At 34.7% G+C, this 15,275-nt stretch overlaps 1 protein-coding gene across 4 annotated transcripts in view; it reads left to right on the top strand.

Moving 5' to 3' along the window:
- The window catches only part of LOC138188602 (luciferin 4-monooxygenase), a 79,013-nt gene extending 66,429 nt beyond the window's left edge, over nt 1–12,584 (top strand). For all 4 annotated transcript variants that reach the window (XM_069130546.1, XM_069130547.1, XM_069130549.1 and 1 more), the window contains 6 exons: nt 3,406–3,540; nt 8,294–8,501; nt 9,254–9,587; nt 9,831–10,125; nt 10,924–11,464; nt 12,397–12,584. In XM_069130546.1, the coding sequence (XP_068986647.1) occupies nt 3,427–3,540; nt 8,294–8,501; nt 9,254–9,587; nt 9,831–10,125; nt 10,924–11,464; nt 12,397–12,515 (1,611 nt within the window). In that variant the 5' untranslated portion in view covers nt 3,406–3,426 and the 3' untranslated portion in view covers nt 12,516–12,584. The remainder of the gene's footprint in view (nt 1–3,405; nt 3,541–8,293; nt 8,502–9,253; nt 9,588–9,830; nt 10,126–10,923; nt 11,465–12,396) is intronic.
- Nucleotides 12,585–15,275: the final 2,691 nt, after the last annotated feature.

Here is a 15,275-nt window from a genome sequence, read left to right as displayed (position 1 = left end):
TGTTCCGTAGAGTGAATCGATTCTGCCGCTTGTGTCAAAGTAAAATCGTATCGTTCCATTTCTACGACGTGAAAACAAAAATATTTTTCCGCCTTTCGCTCGTGTTCCCTATAGGCTACGCCAAGTCGATACCGAAGGAAAACAATTTGTCAATGAGACGTTTCCGTCGTGATATCGAGCTTTCCATCCAATTTATCCGACTTTTCGCCGTTGCTCAGCTGCGTGATAACTTAATATTATAAGCGCCGCATTTTTGTATTTTACTCTTAGCTGAATAACATTCGCTGCAACAGCGTGTGCTGGATATATATTTATGACATTATGAAGAAATCGACATTTCCAACGTTTTGTAAAATACGTAGTAATTCACCTTACAACGCTTGATAGTTTCAGTATTTCTTTAAACAATTTTTATTTATATAATGGACAATTGATGTATCTTATTTACTTAACGGATATAATCCCTTCGATACATAATTTGAAATCTGTTCGCTATTATATATTGCGAAAAGTTCAATAAGTCTTAAATTTGTTGTTAATTTGCTGTTATAAACAACACATATAAATTTAGGATCTAATCATATGGAATGATAATAGTTGTCACGAATAAATAAAGTAGAAATAATTTCGTCACAGGGATAAATAAAATATCCTGTAATTCGTTGAAAATAAGGATCAAAACATAACTATTCTTTAGTGATATCGATCCTTTGTGTGAATGTGTTTGAGTGAACGATGAATTATATTTAACCGACCAACCTGTCAACTATCTTCTGGAATAATCGATTTTAGGAAATGCGATCATTACTATCCAAAATTCACAAATCCTCCCGTAGTTCCAATATACGTTGGGTTCTATCGTACTATCGTGCAATCAGTTGTGGAAGTTCAAGTTAATACCGTCGTCGAACCAATCAGCCGTCTTGGTGAAGTTCTCTGTCTTCGATGATGGAAACGATTACTGTAATTTAGCAGATCGATTATTACAGTGGGCAACGGTGACATACACGAGATTATTATTATTTAATATTATTATATTATTTGATATCTTATCTTCAATATCTTTCGGATAATTAGTACGACTTGAATTTAATACTCTGAATTTGGAACAATTATACATTATATTTTTCGTAACAAGCTTAGCTTTAATTAAAGAAACGGCTGTATTTCAATGAATCATTCCCGTTGAAATGTCGTAACGTACTTATTGCGTGACGTTGTTACGTCTGTTGGTCTGCGTAGCTGCTGAAAATTTGCACGTAAATCTATTTTTTCATTAGTCAAGTAGAAAAAACTACGTGGATAATTTTACAAAAATTAATAAATTCCTATTTCAGAAGGAAAAATAAAACTAAATCCTTCTTTTTTCGGATCCGCCATACTTCACAGTGTTAAAGTGCATCTTTTATCAACAATTTCTCTACAACTATGTCTTACACGATAGATTTTTTTCTACTTCAAATTAGTTTTCTTCGTGATTTGAGAGTAATCTTGAATTTTCAAGTTCATCTAAGAACTATCTTCCGAGACTGACGCGAAACGAAGAAAAAAAAAAAAGAAATGATTCGATGCACAACCAATAATAAAATAAAATAAAGTAAAATAGCAGTTAATCTCAACGATTATACTCTTTCTAGGAATTGCTATTTGTTTAAGGTATAAATCAATTTAAAGAACTAATTTATTTAATACGTAATTACAATGCGTATAATATGCAACGTTCAGTTACTACTTTATCAGGGTTAATTTATTGAAATACTTGCTTCCATGTTGTTAATAAGTCTTTAGCAATCAAATTTTAATAAATTCTCTCCTAACGCAATTCAAACTTCTCCAATCTTCGATAAAGTTATTTGAGATTTAAATCGCTTATTTTCTATTTGAAATAGGAGAGACTAAACTTAGTTCGTATTAGGTTGGTGCTAAAAGCATGAATGTTAATGAAAAAAATGGAAAATGATAAGCGGTATCGTAGTCCACTATTTATGTAATGTAAAATTTCATTTCGTCACTTGGTATTGACTCAATAATCAATTATATTGTAAATTCAAATGTCTCGTGAATAAGTAGTCTCAAACTTATATGAGATAATTTCAAACTATGTTCATATACATGCTCCTTACATTTCCGAAAATCCTAGTCGAAGACATACCAACACGACCGTAATAAATCGTTTTCTCTATTCAGACTCAAAAAGATGATAGTAACGATGATCACAGTAAGAAATATATAGAATGGTTCACATAATTGTTCCATAAATCCGTTACCTGTACAGTTACAGAAAAAATGTCAAACGAGAAAGATGAATGATTTGAAAAGTACTACATTTGTAAAATTAAGGTACTTTTTTTAGAAGTGGAATGATGCATGCGCAATCAACAAGTGCATTATTTTCTGAAATAGTAATACATGCTTTTCTTGCGAAAAGTATCGAGGATATAATGATGAAAAAGTTATTAGTTTTCGAGATATTAAAGAAAAAATATTTTTATCGAAGAAGATGCTTAAACGCTTCTCTATTACAATGTATAAACGTTTCGAAAAATTATGTCAGTTCTTGTCAAAATGAACAATGAGTCAAGACGATCTCCGACCTGTTGCACCTAATGCCTTGCAGTATTATCCGTTCTTTCAGATTCTCTCCAGAATTTAGAGGATTTATCGAAATCCTATCTTTTGAACGCATCGATACGACAATTACGAAATTTTTGAGCATCGTCTTCGATAAAGATATTTGTTTCAAATATCCCGATAACTAATCACTTTTTTACGTTTGCTTCTACGATTATTTTAAATACTTTTTTACTTACGATACTTTTTACCATTATACCAATACTCTTTTACGTAGAACGGCGAGAGGAATCTATCGATGTGAAAAGGTATGCACTTAGATTTCAAAAAATAATGCAGTTGTTGATAGCACATACGTCATTACACTTGCGAGGAAACATGGCTTTACGGACGTAGTACGCTTTGAACCATTCATCTGTCTCCTTTGATATTTTTCTCTAACCGCACCGGTAATGGAGTTATAATCTGAAACAATTGTGTCGACCATTCCTGTATACACATGTATATGTACGTATATACGTGCCTTAGTCAAATCTATAACAAGATGTGCACTTAAAACTGCTGTGGAAAATTTTAAAGAAAAATCTCATCTATCGTTTGAGGCGATGTATAAACATTATATATCGTGCAATAAATAATATGTCTTAATAATGCAATTTACCTTTTTCTTGCTAAACTAACTAAAATATTGTAGGCTTTTTCTCCCTAGTAAAAGTAAAAGTACGCAATTAAAATAAAATCACTTCATAATGAAATAACTAATATCTAAATTCCATTTAGCAGGAACTGGAATTTAGTAATTGCCGTTATTCATTTGCATTTTTATCGTTACAGGTAGCTTCATCTGAAAAAAGAATGGAGATACGAAATAATATAGTTCATGGTCCGCCAATACCAGAAGTACCAAACGTATCTCTGGGACAACATTTGTTCAATTGTCTACATTCTAATGCTGATCAGATTGTGCAAGTAAGATAAAAATTGTTTCTACAGAACACCGTTTAATTGTACGAGTGTTTGCGTTCATGCGTGCTTTTGCAAACCCTTCAAGCGCAAATATTCAGAAACCATTGCCGCCGTTTGTAGAAGCATAGCTCAAATAAAAAAGTGCGTTCTTTAATTTTTTCATCCAACTTTGATAAAATTACAATTATAGCGAATGCTATATAGTACATATTATGTCGAAGGAATGTTGATGTTATCCCTTTATCTTATGTTATAGATAAATCTCAATATCTGCAATAGCTTCTTTGATAACCATTTAGAATAGGGGACACTCGACCGATTTTAACGAGCTTGAAAGATGTTGTCAGGGTCAGTGAATAATTTTTCACTACACGCATAATGATACACAGATTTGCAGTTAAATCAAATCCCAGAAAGTGCCATGAATTTTCAGAATTTACGACTTCTTCATCCGGAGGAAATGTGACAAGTTGCGCAAACATACAATGGCTCGCATTAATATTCGGATACTCTTTACAGCGGAATAACTTTTCGAAAATGAAACTAAGCTACTTGAGTTTCTTTGAGAAGTAAGACAAATTAATTTACTTGATGACGTGTAAAAACACGCGTGGACAAATTGCAATTGGTTGGAATCGCAAAAAGTATAGCGAAGGTCGCACTTTATAATTTTTATCCGACTCTGTAATGAAAGTTTGAACAATGCGCTCTGTAGGTTTATGTCAGTTACACGTATGCGTGCTAAAAATTTAATCGAGATTGGTTCGATGCGGAAGGAAAAGACAGGCATCGAAAGATGCAACGATCTTTTAGATTTATTAGAGTTTTAGAAAAGTTGTGAAAAACTACAATTTTTACCGTTTTCAATAATTTGTAGCTCTGTTAGCGCTGTTAACCGTTGACGAAAAGCTGTTCCGTTTTAAAGCAAGTGCGAATATTAACGTGCGAGCAGCTGCTTACTGCAAGAAAACGATTAAGGTCATCGCGAATTCATAACTCTCGTTCGTAATTGAAAAATTGTTTATCAGCTATTGTATCGCGTAGTTTGGATTTAACGTGTTCGAAAGCCGCCTATATATAGAGATTCGTGTACAGTCGCGCAGTTACTCCAAATTGCAAGTTTCAGTTGATACGAATATGAGTATACGCGAAATATCCGCTTCTCTCAGCAATCGGTAGGTATAAATTTGGTCATTAATATCATTGGTTTTAACTCTGTCATTATTCAAATAAATTCGAACAGATGCACAGAATTTATTCTTGCTCAATAGTCGAGTCATTGTGAAATCTCTACTTTCTTTATTTATAGAACTCCTATTTTATTACACTTAGATTTCTAAGGACTAAAATCTAATTGAAATTAACTTGTTTATATTACTTCCTAATTTTATAGATACATTCTAGTAGGATAAAAACTGTTGTAATTATCGATTCGAATATAGTTAATGCTAAAGAAAACAAAGAATTACTTCCAACAGATAAATCAACCTTCAAAAAGCATCATGAAGAACCGGTTGATAAGTGCAACATTTGTCAGCAGTGTTCTCTTTGCGATCCTTCTCGCCCACCTGCCGGTTACTTTATCGAGTTCCGAATCGATCGAGGATCATCTGCCGATAATAGGCGCAGGGATCAAAATAATGTTAGAAAACGTTGATCGCCAGTTGAAATGTCCCTTGTTTCACATTGCTGTAAACAATAAATGCGTTCTGATGGGTTAACGTTCAGAGCCTCCAAATTTATATCATGAACACGTACATTTACGTTTCTGTTTCTCCCGTTTTCGCTCTTCGACATTCTGAATCTCTGTATTCAGGACTTTGTTTACTGTCAACTTGAATTATAAAGAATGTATTGTAATAAATAAGCCAATGAAAACGTTGAGTTGATTATAATTTTACTGCAAAATCCACTTCAATTTAGATGCGAGTGTTTAGAAGAAGAGAAATGTTTACAACTACGCATTTACCTACTAAAATTCAGTCTCCTTGTTGATTTAGATGATGATTTGACTTCAAGACGAAAGAAAGACACGTGTCTCGTTACTAGCGAAGAGTCGTAGAACATAGAATATATTAAAAGCAACGAATACTTTATAATACTAATTATGCTATTAATACCAATAACTAGAGCTCATCCATAATTCTAACGAATTATCGTTGAAAATTCTCGAGGTACATTATATTAGGGAATATGTACGAGACACATACACGATACACCAAAAACGATTGTAATACTTGAAAATGAGAATTTAGTTCTTTTTACTATTCGGGCACCAGCAAGCTTGGTTAAGGTCGTCTTGTCCATTCCGACGACCAACCGATACCTGTGAAACTTTTTCCAATTATTTTTTTGGGGTTGACCAAACTATCGTGCATGCTCACAGTTGAATGAAGAAAAATCAGAATGCGAAGCAGTCTTAGCAGTTGAAGGACCAAAGGTCGGTTTTCCAGCGCCTGCATATCAGAAGCGCGTTGATGGTTTTAGCGAGGGTCGTGTTGATTTTCTAACTAGCGTTGGTCATGTTTTCGCGCGTATTTTCCCTTTCTCCTAGAGTTTCGTTGGAATCCGTGGATTAAATCCAGTTAGCGCCAGTTGTTGAGTGCGAATGGGAGGTGGGGATGATGCGAGAAATGACATGCACGATCCTTGTACGATAACGATGTATGTTTATTATTACAAGCTTATCTCTAAAGCCTGGGTGAACTATCCTCCACTCGGCAAAGTTATTACTAATATCAACAAAGATTATTTGTGTGGCCAACAATGTCCCTTTACTATTCTAAAATGGAAATAACAAATATACAGCACCCTTCGAATTTGACCTACGAAACGCATTTTCTTCGTCCTTGACTAAAAAATTCGCGATTACGTTATTTCGCTCCCACCGACGGTACTCGATATATTGCGAGGAGGCTCGCTCAAGATATCGAACGCTAAAAAATTGACTTTACATCGAAAGGGCTACTTTTAGAACTATGTCGATATTTATTTCTCCCGATCGGTACTATAAGCCCTTTGAGTATCGGACACCTTTTTACACAACCTGTATACGTCAGTTAGCTATCACGCTTGAAACGGTTACGGAGAAAACATGTTCGGAATCGCAAGCTTTGAAATAAAAAAATAAAATATGATCGCGGCAATAATACGCTAAATTGTACGTATACAGTAGAACCTCGATTAGGAGAGAAACGGGGAATTTTTACAAAGACTAAACTGCATCCGTTTATTCGCATGTTGTCCGCGTTTGCCCAGCCACAATTTTCATTTGTCTATCCTTCAAGAAATATTATCGCCAAATGTTCAATAATGTGATAATTTCAGTACAGCGTATTACACTACATATTTAGTTACAAGAAGGTCGAACAACGTCACGTTGATCAAGCTAAAGAAATATAAACGGAATAATACAGAAAAACTTGGAAATTCTTGCGAACAATCGTTGCAGAGTTTGATTCAGCGAACACACGATAAAAAATAATAATATTCGTTCCTTTACAACAAACATAAAAACAGGGACATGTAACATAAAATGCATAACACATACTGCTCGATATATGTGCTACCTTATTATTATTATCTCATAAATACGCCATCTAATTGTATTTTCAATACAATTTTTATATTTCTTGTTAAGGTAAAGAGAGGATTCGGAAATACAAATAGTTTACTTTATTTCACACACAACAGCTATACATATATATTACACTCTGAAGACCTCGATAACCCTCTTGCACGCACGCCTGTTGTCAACCGACTCTTCCAGAATCTTCTCAACTCAGATCAGGACGCCCTCTAACGCTTACACACACATTCACATGTACAGTGTAAATGTATCATCTACCTAACATTTCTATAAATGTTATTGTGGTTGAATGTACTTTAACCGCCTAGGGATTTTTAATTACACGCAATTTTCGGCTAACATCGTCGTGTATCGTCCACATTCCTGCTGTATTACGACAATAAGCTATAAACCGTCCAAGCGTATAACCTATAGTGCCGCTTAAAAGGTATATTTCATTTTGACTCTGAAATTTATCGGGTATATCGTTTAATTATATTCCATCCGGGTATTCGATACAACACCCTCACCATGAGCTTCAACAAACCGTTTAGTTTTTACTGCCATCTCCTTCGAAATTAAAAGCAAAGAGGAAGCAATGCCGGATATGCTCCTTTACAGGTCCATCATTTTAAATCGGAACAATCAAACAGTTTACACTGAAACACTGCGAATGTTAGAACGGTTCATTGTTACAGAATGACTGAGCTGTGAGAAACAAGAACAATTGCCGCAGAATATAAACGAGACAAAATATAAATTGTTATAAGACGCAGCGAAGCAAATCAGTAGCAGGTCATTCGTTTTACCATTTCCTGACGTCCATATTAGAGATTTTATTCAAAATTAAAAGCTGAGGTAGACTCGTGATTGTACTGATTTTGAATTAGACATTACAGTCCTTGTGATTTTCGTGAGAAAATAAGCTTTTCTTACGGCTGGAATACTTGACACTGACGTTGCAACGTACAATTAACGACCTGGTACGCTTCGTTCTAGATAAGCGACCCGCATATTGCGATTACAGATGGCTGTATTAGCATGTACATTGTCAGAATAATCAACAGTCTCAATTTAAACGAGATAGATTTTTTTATATAAACAGAGCAAGAAACGACAATACATTTAACGACGATTCATTTTGATTACTATGTTTTATATTGTAATACTTGAATGTTACTATATCAGGTAGATATTCAAACTGGTAAACACTACACATGCAAGGATATTCTTGAAAAAAGCACAATATTATCTGTTGCTTTGAGAAATTATGGAATCAACGTGGAAGACAGAATCTCCGTTGCAGCTGAAAACCACCCACATTACTTGGTACCGATGTGTAGCGCGTTATTTGTCGGAGCTACGTTTGCACCGTTGAATCCAGCATATACAGAAAGTAAGATATTCTCCAAGCAGCTTTTACGAATTATTTTATAATAACAAAGAAATTAATTTAATTAAAAGTATGTGCGTGTTTAATATTATAAAAGTTTAACGAAGGCAGAACGCAAAAAGTAGAAAAAGTAGAAACTTGCATGTTTCTGATAACTCCACTGATTATGCCATATATATGTTAATGAAATCGAGCCTCGACTTTATTATTTACCTCGAGTTTATTATAGAATTTTACAACTACTAGAAACAGAAATCATAAATTAGATACTTTAATTAAAGACTAAATTTATTTACATTACATTTGCAGAATTAACAATAAAAGTCTAGAAACAGTACTTACTCTAACACTAATTTTTATACTGTAGTGTAAACAATAATTGTTAATATTAAATTGTTAAATATTGTGTATATAGATGCGGAAATTACTAATCACTTATATTCCCAATATTCGTTACTCCGTCACCTTTTACAGATATAAACAATACTAATTTTTAATCGTATACGATTAAATTGTATTTAACTACTCCGAATATCTTCTGAGAGTAAACATTCTACGAAAAATATATTATTTCAAAGAAAGTTGTTTCAGCCTCTCCTTGCGGTTATCGGACGGATATCGGAAAAAGCTTTTGCAAGGCTTTTCGAATATTTCTAGATCTTTTGTAAAACTGTCACTTTGTTACTCGGAGTGGTTAAGTTACGCGATGCAGCATATGCGTTATTTAATCATATCTAATGCAATTTTTAACGTAGGAGAATTTAGGCATATGCTGGAAATTTATCAGCCACGGGTGGTGTTTGTATCGCAACGCACTGAAAACATTTTGGCGAAAATTGCATCTACTGTAAGCTGGAATATGAAATTAATCGAATTGGATGATAAGCCTCTTGATGGAAATATAATAACCTTGGACAAGGTTTTGGAAAAATATCAAAGTATCACGGATCTCTATACGTCTTCACCGGTGCAGATAGATAATAACAGGGAAAGAATGGCAGCTATTTTATGCTCTAGCGGTACAACAGGCTTTCCAAAAGGAGTAATGTTGTCCCATCGAAATTTGTTACTTTTCATCCAAACTCTAAGGTAAAGATATTAAATTAATATACACAATGTATCCGGTTGATCTCGGACCGCACATATATTTCGTGATTTATTTTTTATTTATGCTAAATTTAAATATATATTATTCGTTTTATATGATTAACAAACCATTCTTTATTCAAATCAACTATATAATATTTTCTCTATTGTTGTGCTTCTTAACTCTTATCATTCTATTTGAAATAATAAATATTCGATTCAATTGCATTTTGTTCTTAATCGAAGTGCCCCAGCATCAATGGATATTCGACGTGGAGACCGAATACTAGTTTTCTTGCCATTATTTCACGGTTATGCGTTCGGAATGATGAATGCGGCAATAAGTTGCGGTGCAGCTGTGTACATAATGCGAAATTTCGAGTTAGAAACGTTACTCAGTTCCGTAGAAAAATACAGAATTACGCATATACCATTGGTCCCTCCAGTTTTAGTTGGTCTTGCGAAACATCCAATGGTGCCAAATTGCGATTTCAGCAGCGTGAGAGAGATCGTTTCCGGTGCGGCACCGCTTCCGCCGGATGTAAGTTTTTCGTCCAAACTTATTAAAATTGAGAAGATTATTCGCAACATGCAGAAGCCTGTGCGCTCGATATTAAAGTACAAAAGTAAATTCCCCTTTGTACATCTTCCTTCTCTCGATGTGCAGAATTAACCAAAAACATTAACGACACAGATCGACATTCCTATTTATAATTGGCGAAACAATCGACGTGTTACCCCATCGCCGATTTTAATAATAATAATTCGCCGTTTTTCCTCTACATATAACTGCCGGTCTCGCCTTGTTCCCGAGATATTCGCGAAAATCTACCGACCCATTGAATTCCGTCTATGTCAGTTGTGCGTCCGTGGCAGAATATTCGTCAGTTTTGCTTACCGATCGATCTACAGCGCGGCGATCGGACTTAAACGACGCCAAACCCAGATCAAATTCTTATCTGCGTGTAAATTATATATTAAAAAAAAAATCTAAGAATTAGGGTTGCTTTGAGCAATCAACCTTGACACATACGTCGTTACGGACGCACAATTACAGGCAGAATTTGTTATATATGTACGTTTTGTCGACAGCTCTTTGCTAATATCTCGAAAACTAAGCGGCTTGAAACGTTAATTTCCACAGCTTATTCAAAAATCGTGAAAGTCGGTCGTGAGGTGGATGAGATATCGGTTACTAACAAAATTTGAAAGGATATTGGACTCCTCACGACAATATATTAATTTAATCTAACGTGATAGTTAACGACAAATGTGTCAACAAGTTTCAATAGAAGCACCCTTCATAGAGGAAAATATATTCGATACGTATCTCTTTCAGGTAGCAAACGAAGTGAAGCAACGTACAAAACTGAAAGCTATTCGAAATGGTTACGGTATGACGGAATTATCAATAGTATCAAACATGAGCGATAGGACGAGCAATGATAACTCCATAGGTCCAATACTGCCTGGCTTTAAGTGCAAAGTGGTAAATGTAGAAACGGGCGAGACGCTGGTCGCAAGACAAATTGGGGAAGTTTGTCTCGCAGGTGATCAAGTAATGTTGGGATATTTTAAAAACCCTAAAACCACTGCGGAAACAATCGATAAGGAGAATTGGCTACACACTGGCGATCTAGGATATTTTGACGAACAAGGATCGCTATACATTACAGGACGTCTAAAAGACGTTATTAAATATAAAGGTTTTCAAGTTTCACCGTCTGAGATCGAAGCAGTAATATTGTCGCATCCAAGTGTCAAGGATGTAGCAGTCGTGGGTAAACCGGACAAACTCAGCGGAGAGATACCAATGGCTCTGGTAGTCAAACAACCTGATAAAACTATATCGGCGAAAGAAATCGTGGATTTCGCTAATGGTAAGATTGCTTTTCTTCTTACTGTTTATGTACAGATTCGTCGTTATCATTAAGCGCACAAAGGACATCCCGTAAACAACAACCGTGAATTCTACCGGTTTTACGGTTCCACGTGCAATTTAAGAGAACCGCTTCTCGTTAAAAGAAATTTTTAACGAGATAAATAGTTTTGTCAATAGAATCTCGATAGCATTTTCAAAACGTTGTATTACGATCCATACGCAATGATATTACTTAAAAAATATAACGATCAAAAGTCGGTCAACTAGTTAACCGAAAACAATTATTCTGGACGTAATAATTTTTGTATAATGAAATTTTCAAGTTTCATAACGTATTCTCATATTTACATTAAAGTTTTATCGTCATGCTTATATATGTAACAATTAAATGAATTAACTAATAAATAATACATATAAAATAAGTTAATAGATAACAATTTGAATTAGGCACTTAAGCTAATTTTATGCGAAAAAGTAGGATAAATTTTGCAATACAACTTTTTCCTCCGAGACTGCCGTTTCGAGGGAATCAATTTTGAAATTAGTCACATACGTAAAAGACACCAAGCTTCGAATACGATTTGATCGTATTAACGTTATGTTTGTCGACGATAATTGCTAAGGGTGGTTTCTATCTAACTTGCTATTTGTAAACAGTGACAGTGACATGATCCAAATAATATTATAGAACGCACCTTTGCAGATTGTTCTTTTCTTTTTTGTGAAATAACCACTATGAGCTTTAAACAGAATAATGTAAAACAGATAAAATACAAAGGAGAAAAATTCAGTGTACATATGTTTTATAAATATCTGACAAACTGCTGAAGCTATCAAATTAATTATGTATATATTAGTTGTAGTTTCTTTCATTTATCGATTAATTATGTATTTAAATTAATTTTTTTTTTTTTGTTATGAACCTTGCAGAAAATCTGTCACCACAAAAATGGCTGAGAGGCGGTGTAACATTTGTCGATCATATACCCAAAACACCATCGGGAAAAATTTTACGAAGAGAATTGATTAATATATCAACTAAATTATGAATCAATTTGTTTAATTACTCGAAAAATACGTACTAAATACACAACTTCTGTATACACAGGCACATTCAACTATCTATAAATATACTTTGTAGAAGTGTTTTATTTAATCGGCTATTTAAATATATAAAATGTACCTGTCCAACATAATCCGTGAATAAATTGTAGACCATATTTTGCTTACCAATCCGGATACATCAGACGTACGTGTGCACTTTAGTAGTGTCGTTACAAGCATACGTTTGTGAGGGGAGCAGCGTGAGAGGAGGGCGGGGATTATTGTTTACGAGAACGAACCTGATACGAAGTCAGATAACCTCTAGGATAGATACTCATGCGGGTGAACCTGGCGTTAGGTCAGGAAGCCACAGGAGGTTAAAACTTCATGAACGGACTCGAAGCGAAGTCGGCAAGCTGTCAGGAGTTTAAAGCAGAAAGAAACGAAGCTGACGCGAAATCAGAGAGCCGCAGGAGGCGTTTAGTTTCCATGGATGAACCAGATACAAAATCGGGCAGCCACTTGGTTGCGAAGATTTCTTTTGGATGCTGAGACGCGGAACGAGCATAATAGGCTTGAATGTTAGCGTTTAAATAATTCAACTCGAATTTATATAAAGCAATATATTGTGATGAAAAGGTAGGTTGTTAGAGGTGTGTTTGACGCGAATAAATGAGTGTATCAATGTGTTGGCTTATAGTTTGGTTGCTCGATTTTGACGCTCTGTCAATGGGCCGGGGCTAAGACCAGTGTGGAAGCAATGCCGAACAGAATTGAAGCCGATCGCGGATTATCCCGTAAAGTTAATTATTGACTAGGAGGGAAACTTCAACCCGACCTCACTATACCGTTTCTTAACAAATGCGACCAAGTTACATATAGTCACTTCTCGTGACGTTGTGTCCGAGGGTGACGATTCCTCGGTTGCCTATTCCACCATGAAGGTCCGAAAATATTATGACGGCCTAAATCAGGAGTTTATTTTTTACCACATGCGTTTACATATAGAAGAAAGTGAATTCCTTGAAAATTTCTGGCGAACGGCGCTCTCCGGTCCTCATGACGGTCGACTCGATCGCAGCTGCGTCTTCTACATCGTTTTTGGCAAGGGGTATTTAAACTAAGAGACTCTTCTGTTTCCTCAGTGTTTTCTGGAGAAGTTTCAAGAACGGAGGCGGAGAAAGATATTTCTTATCTGTAACGCGCTATTCGCCACTCTTATCCTAATTTGGATATTAAAGTGTCGCTTCCAAATTACAGGAATACAAAGCGAAATAAAGCGAAACATTAATATTATTGTACAGAAAAGGATAGAACGTGACACGCTTTTTCATTTTGTCACTAAGCAACGAATGACATTACTTTACTAATTCCTACTGCTAAATCAGAGACTGTTTAACCGATGAAATTGTTCTGATAGCATGTATATAGATGATATTTTGTAACGTAACTCTTGATTATTCAGACTCCTCCTGTAGCTCATTCGTGTATCATTTAACGAATCTTTGCGCTTTAAAGTGAAGTAAAAAAATAACCTGCTTCGATGATATTTCACGCGAGTTCAACTTCACAAAAGTACTTTTGGTTTCTTTGCACTATACTTTCAACGAACAGTAACAGAACAAAGTCTTTCGATTCTTTGATGAATGAAAGAGATTGAGAAGTAAAAAGAAGAAGAGGATTAACGCGATGTGAAGGCTATCATCGATAAGTAGACCGATAATTGGCCGTTCTCTTAGCGGAGCAGTCAGAACGATCGCGTTATCTTCGTTAACGAGAAAGTGCGATAGGAATTTCTAGCAGTTTTACCGGATCAACGGAATTAGTGGTATCCGGTATTGGAAAAATTTAAATTTCACGCCACCGACTCTACGGCGAGACCACCTATCTACATGGCTATGTGTGTACGTCTACACAGGGTGTTCCATAAATTTTCGTTGACCTATTTAAATAACTCAACAATTTTTACGAGTTCTCTCGCTAAACGTATGAATTTCAATGTCTTCGTTCCATTTTATCGTCAACCCTATATAGCTCTGTAATGGACGCATATTTATTTTTGTATTATCACGTATTCGGTTCTATAATACTACTATCCTAATTTATTTATTTGTAATTGAGATGGATCCTATGTCGTGTCAAGAAATTTCCAAACTGTATTATTAATAGGAAAACAAACATATATCTAGCCGTTTCAATTTCCAATGTTAAATATATACATAGTACGAAACACGATGCAGGTTTTAATTACTAATTGTATGTAGGAGTATGGAGGCACGAATGAATACGAAATATTCCCGAAACAGAAAAATATGTAAAATTTCTGCACTGAATACGAACTCGTAAAATAAAGATCGCTATTACTTGTTGGTTTATAAAACGAAAAAGTGAAATTGTTTTTTAAGAAATAAAAACGTATAATCTATATTTGTATTTTATTCATTATATTATTATATGTATATTTTACATTACAGTTATCGTATAATATTTACAATTTTTTCTCATAAGTATCAAGACAACCGACTAGTTCTTTTCTTTTTAACTCCACAATCGAAACATATGACTCGTTTGATGAAATTTGATACTTACCTCTAATAGTTAACCGTGCCAAAACTTCAAATTTAGTGTAAGATTTACAAGTTGGTATAGAAGTATAGATAAGGACTATTTAATTCAATTTCCATATTATTAATGCTAAACCTAAACCAAGCCTAAAAATAACTATATAGACGTAAATTAAGTAGAAGGTACGTAGTGACAAGTAA

This window comes from Bombus flavifrons, chromosome 17 (assembly GCF_040668555.2).
Source record: "Bombus flavifrons isolate JBK064 chromosome 17, iyBomFlav1_principal, whole genome shotgun sequence".
Lineage (NCBI taxonomy): Eukaryota > Metazoa > Arthropoda > Insecta > Hymenoptera > Apidae > Bombus > Bombus flavifrons.
This window is presented reverse-complemented; position numbering and strand designations above follow the sequence as displayed.